At 34.7% G+C, this 6,443-nt stretch overlaps 1 protein-coding gene across 2 annotated transcripts in view; it reads right to left on the bottom strand.

Annotated features, from left to right (window-relative positions):
• Positions 1 to 6,443, bottom strand: part of LOC106878401 (FAST kinase domain-containing protein 4) — a 27,095-nt gene that overhangs the window by 1,160 nt on the left and 19,492 nt on the right. For both annotated transcript variants that reach the window (XM_014927601.2, XM_014927602.2), the window contains exons 3-6: positions 4,328 to 4,458; positions 3,762 to 3,879; positions 2,834 to 2,918; positions 1,538 to 1,652 (exon numbers count right to left, since the gene is read on the bottom strand). In XM_014927601.2, the coding sequence (XP_014783087.1) occupies positions 1,538 to 1,652; positions 2,834 to 2,918; positions 3,762 to 3,879; positions 4,328 to 4,458 (449 nt within the window). The remainder of the gene's footprint in view (positions 1 to 1,537; positions 1,653 to 2,833; positions 2,919 to 3,761; positions 3,880 to 4,327; positions 4,459 to 6,443) is intronic.

The following is a 6,443-nucleotide window of genomic DNA, read 5'->3' as shown; positions in this document are numbered from 1 at the left end:
AACCGATTCTTCTCCATGACAACGCTCGGCCGCACGTCGCACAACTGACCCTGCAGAAGTTGAACGAATTGGGCTACGAAACTCTGCCTCATCCGCCATACTCACCAGACCTCTTGCTTACTGACTACCACTTTTTCAAGCATCTCGACAACTTCCTGTGTGAGAAATGCTTCAAAAACCAAGACAATGCCAAACACACCTTCAACGACTTCATCGCCACCAGAATGCAGGATTTTTACGCTACTGGCATAACTAAACTTGTTTCGTGTTGCCGAAAGTGTGCTGATTCTGATGGTGTTTATTTCGATTAACAAAGTTTTGTTTGAGCTGAGATATGTGTATCTGAATTTAAAGCTTAAAAACCACAAGAACTTTCTTGACAACCTAATATTTTAAATCATCATCATCATCACTGTCATTTAACGTCCACTTTCGATGCTGGCATGGGTCAGACGGTTTGACTGAGAACTAGCAAGCCCAGAGGCTGCACCAGGATCCAAACTGATTTGGCAAGGTTTCTACAGCTGGATGCCCTTCCTAATACCAACCACTCTGAGAGTGTAGTGGGTGCTTTTATGTGCCAGCGGCATGGGAGCCAGTGAAGTGGTACTGGCATCAGCCATGCTTGAATGGTACTGTTTACGTGCCAAACAGGCAGCACTGGTATCGGTCATGCTCGAATGGTGTTTTTCATGTGCCACTGGGATGGGTGCCAGTCAGGTAGCACTGTCATTGGCCACACTCGAATGGTGCTTTTTACATGTCAGTCAGGCGGCACTGGCATTGGCCACGCTTAAATGGTGCTTTTTACATGCCACTGGCACGGGTACCTGTCAGGTGGCACTGGCATTGGCCACGCTCAAATGGTGTTTTTTTACATGCTACTGGCACAGGTGCCAGTCAGGAAGCACTAGCATCAGCCACGCTTGAATGGTGCTTTTTACATGCCACCGGCACAGGTGCCAGTCAGGTGGTACTTGAGGCATTTCTAAATGAATGTGATAAATTTCACCTCTGACTATTTCAAACAGCATTTGAGAAAAGAAGGTTCTTATGACTAAATAACTATTGCATTAGTAACAATACCCTATTTCTAAGTTTTGGTATGGTAATTGTTACTTTTAATTATAAGCACAGATGCAATTATGTGGTATTGTCTCTCAACCCTATGATTCTGGGTTCAGTACAACAGTATGGCACTTTGGGCAAGTGTCTTCTACTATAGACTCAGGCGAACCAAAGTCTCATGAGTAGGTTTGGGAGACAGAAACTGAAAGGAGCTCATCGTGTGCGTGCATGCATGTGTGTGTGTTACTATCTCTTTGCCTTGACATTGCATGATAGTTGTAAATGTTACTGTCTTGCAGTTGGTGCCCTTCATTTCTAATCTTCCATGTAAACATGTCTGGACATAGGAAAATATTATTTATTTTGAAATAAGCAAAGGCCCATTTGATAAATTTACTTCCAACATGAAAAACAATGTATCAAAATTTAAACAATAAACAATGTAAGATGTTATATGGTTAATATTTACCTGTATTAATATGTAATCTAAATGAATGAGGTGTCTTGCTGCCATTGTGTGCAATCCTGTAGGCTTAACTGTACAGAGGGTCATATCAGGGAAATCTAATACTTTGAAAGCAATCCTAAAAGAGAACATTTTGCAGAAAAAATCTCAATGTAATAAAATGAAAACTAAAAATTTATTTGAATTCAAATATTGATTTCCTATATTACTATTGAAATTTTTTTGTACTGGCACAAAAAGACATTTGGAAGAGCATAGGAAATTAAATGAGCTTCAATACTTGAATGGTACTGCTTTTATCAACCTCAGGAGAATAAAAGGCAAAGTCAGTTCTAGCAAGATTTAGATTCAAAGTGTAAAGACTAAATATCACAAAGCATTTTGTCCAGTACTATACTGATTCTGTCATCCATTACTAATAACAATAATATATTTTTCACTCAAGCATGTTAGTCTGAGATTTATAGAGAAGTGAGGTGTTCTTGCCATTTTCAAAACTGAAATGGCACCAACTGAAAATCAAAACTTGTTTACAAACTCAGCTTGTCTCTTGATTTCAGCTTAATAAGCATAATTATGATTAAAATTGTAATAATGATGATTTATTTTATAGAAATTAGACCAGTTATAGGAATACAAGTGGTTAAATCAAAATTAACTTCTTAGAAGTAATTAAGATTATAAGATTTATTGGAATGTGCAAGTAGTTGAAATGATATTTTCAAGCTACTGAGGGAGGAGCTAGGTGGTGACTCAATCTGCTTGAAATAGCAAGAAAATCTCCTTAAAATCATATCCTACTACCATAAAGGAAGACAGTAAAAAATGTAGTTCTTTAAATCCTGAAAATGGAACAAGACAATCACATATTGCAATGCTGCTAATCATAAGACAACCTAATGAAAGCTGATTTAGGTTGAAAGACAAAGCAGGGAAAGACAGAAGTAGGGGCAGTTGTTCTTCAGGCACAGGTGTGAAGGGATACAGTTTTCCTCTTTCTCACCATGCTTGTTGATTAAGGTGGGAACACCAAGATTATCATTGTTCCTCAGCACTGAGAACCCTTGTTGTGCCACTGCTTGGATTAAATTACATACTATTTTTTTTTATCATTTATTGATATCTGTATTGCATATTAGATGGGTCCTAGGTATATCTTAATACCAGGCAAATCTCTAAACTGTCAGCATGTGCAGTTTGAAGCTAGCTGGCTTTGTGAGACATCACAGAAATGATACATAACAGATGTAATTGTACATTGTATAGTTTCAGAACTCACTTCAAAGACAGCCAACTTACCGATTAACACCTGGTTTTGGCTCATGCCCATAATGTTCATCATATACAAGAGGTTCACCTTTCTTGTCAACAAATAGTACAGCATCTGAAGAAAATATAAATTAATATTATTAATAATTGGAGAAGGGTAGAGAGAATATAGCAGATTGGCAGAACTGTTAGAATATCAGACATAATAACTGACTGTTTTTCTTTTTAAAATCATTTTAGATCATATTTGCTTTTTGCTTAGTAGTTATTATCATTAAAATAATTTTGCCATGTTTGCATTGTTTAGATGGATTTATTTGGCTACATCAGGAGGAGGAAAATGAGATTATTTAGTTATTTTAAGACAGCAACCAACATTTGGAATAAGTTACAATATCAAAAAAACTAAATATTACTTCACAAATACTCAGCAGAATTACCAATACTGATCTATCAATTCGGAAGAAGTTGACTTACAAAATATAAAGTATCCATTCTGATACCCTAAACCACAATCCCAAATTAAAATAAATAAAACTTTACTTGGATAATCATTATATTGAAAATAAATGTAGATAGATGATAGAAAGTGATTGTTATGCTGATGGTCAAGTGACCTGGATTATTATTCAAACCTTGCTACTGCTTATACAGGCAAGGTATATTAATCTAGTAAAGAAATGGATGTCACCACCACCTCACAGATGAACAGTCAACAGTGTTCAATTCTGTAATTTACCTTGGTTGGCACAACTATCTGAAAAAGTTGAACCAAATGGATTTGGCTTTATCAAATGTTACCAGAACTTGATTGATAAAGAATACATCTGTAAAAATCTTACTTTCTATAGAGAGAAAAAAGTAAATATAAAAAATATATAAAAAAAAATTCTTAAAATATATATTAAATTTTATATCCTTGGAATTTATAAATAAAAAAGAAGTTAGTGTTACAAACCAAGTATATAACCATATGGTGTTATCACATCTGTCCTGACAAATTTGTTCAGGGGAGCAAAATTGGAAAGAGCAGTTGTTACAGATACAGCCAAACCATGTTGAGAACGGGAGAGAGCCTGAAAATATAAGAAATGAAATGAAACAAAGCTATTATTATGAATGAATACATGGGTAAATGTGTGCTTTTCTTTTGTTTGTGTTTTGTTTTCAGATTTCTTTTCACTGTTTTACAACCATTTCCAGGCTAATCTTAATGGCACAGGGTTTGAAATTTTATATTTGCATGTTAAAACATTGTTAAAACTGTATGCCCTTCATGGTACAAACCATTAGACTATGAAATAGGAGTAGAACCATTTATTTATCAGCAGGCTATCATGGGGCCAACTCAATGACAATGCCATCAGTAGTCCAACACCATAACCTCTGTTATTGTCTCTCATCTTTGTGTGAAAGTGTGTGTAGTCTTACTTGTATGCATGAATGCAAGTTTGAGTTTGTGTGAGCTTGCGTATGTATGTATGTGCATTCAGCCCTAACAGCAAATAGAAAGCTATATTTCACCTTCAGGTGCACCTTATCAATGAAATCATGTGGAATCAATGGTCCATTGTAGGAGATAAGGTCGTGTTGAACAGCGGCTGCAATATTTAGTAACCGTAGCTGGCCCAGGGTTTTCCGGAAGGGATCCAAACCTAACCATTACAAAGAGGAAATGAAATTTGCTGTCAGAAAAAAAAAACCAAAAAAAAAACAAAGCATAAATGTTTAACAGTAGTATGACCAAAACAATTCACAGAGATCTCTGAAACAGCTGCTACTAAAAAATAAAAATGCTTAGATTGAATAAATGTGAAAACATGCTCAACCAATGCTATGGGACATAATACTACCTTTTAGAAAACTATTCATCACTTTTTACATAATTTTAAAATATGAAGAGAAGATGAATACCTTTCTGTCTCAGATTCATTTAACAGGTAAACAGGACTTCTAAAAAGTTTTAGCATAAATTTAATAGCTATCAGTAAAATAATGAGAATAATTTAAAAACAATGCTTAAAATAAGAATTGCAAAGCATATACAGAAATGCATTTATTACAGTAAATGTTATACTATTATGAAAACATTCTATTTATATTAGTTGGATTTGTATAAAAATGAATAAATTGTGTACACAAAGGGTTGAAAATTTTAGTTGCTTTTAAGTTTCAGGTCAGCTCTGCTAGCACAGACTTATAAGCATTTCAGTTGTAACCATCTCATCTTTTCTTAGCAAACATAGAATATCTAGATTGACACTATCCAACATGTATTTTGTGTTTCATGATAATTAGTGTGACTTGAAGGAAATTTGGCTGCTATCATTAAAGAGTGAAGTAAGCTTCATCATTTTAAGTGAAGAAGTAAATGTTTATTTTGAAAATCATAAAAGAAAATAAGCTCAAATTCAGTGATTAAAAACAAATTTTAGTCAGCTGAAAGCAAGCCACAAAGGTTAACAAACACATGATTGTTTGCTCCAAGTATAAAGGTTTTAGTTAAAAATATACATGTAGCAGTGGTAGCCAAACAAATCCATTTATATGGAAAAATTATATTAAGGATAACAACAAGCAAGATGCAAATGATATCTTATGATCTAAAAAAAAAACCATGTGGAGTAACTGATATTTTAAATGATTACCAAATCTTCAATTTGACTGCCTAGATTTTAACATTTTTTATTGCCTTTGCACAGCTTCTAACGCTGGAGATGTACTACGGTATCAGCTGTTCACTACCAGTGAACTAAGGCAACACCTCTTATTTTTCGAGCACCTTCATGACCACAGCATTAATTTGCTTGCTCCATCTATGCCATGTGTGGTTGTCCCTTTCTGGATATCAACAGGCTGGAGCCAGACCAGAATCTCTGAGCTTGCTGGATGCAACACTGTCACCATCAATGGCTTCAGTTTCATTCCCACCATTATTCAAAATATTTTGTTTTTTCATTGTCACTCATATGAGGTAGCGATTATCAGATTGCGCAATTACCAGTGTTTTTATTGTGACACCATCACTAGATGTATCATTAATCACGCCATGGGGAGGCTCCACCAGTTTCCTTTCATTATTATTATCATCACTGATATCACTGTTTTTATGTGTAGTAGCAACAGTGGTGGCAGCAACAGTAGCAGGGGTGGGGGTAGTGGTAAGAGTAGTAGTTGGGCCTCAGATTCCTGTTATCAGAGTAGTAGTAGTTGTAGTATTAGCAGCTGCAGCATATTATCATTATTTTTATTTTTATCATTATCACCATCATCACCACTACCATTGTTATTATCATTATTACTATTTCTATTTATTATTAAAAGATTTTATTAAATGTTCTTTATTTTCAACTTTTGTCTTGTACTTGAGATAATCATAAATATGTGGTTGTTCAAGGAAATAGTTGGGTAACAGATCAAATTCTACAGATCTATAAATAGATTTGGCAGATGGTGGGGACAAAAGAATCTTTGCACCTTTGCGTCAGCAGAGGTCAAATGTGTTTACTACTATCAGTGACCATTGAGAACACTGCCCTTGGCCTTGAAAAGAAACAATTTAACCTGTTCTATTTGTAATTACTGGTAGAAAAAACAATAATATATATATATATATATATATATATATATATATATATAT

This window comes from Octopus bimaculoides, chromosome 6 (assembly GCF_001194135.2).
Source record: "Octopus bimaculoides isolate UCB-OBI-ISO-001 chromosome 6, ASM119413v2, whole genome shotgun sequence".
NCBI classification, from domain to species: Eukaryota; Metazoa; Mollusca; class Cephalopoda; order Octopoda; family Octopodidae; genus Octopus; species Octopus bimaculoides.
This window is presented reverse-complemented; position numbering and strand designations above follow the sequence as displayed.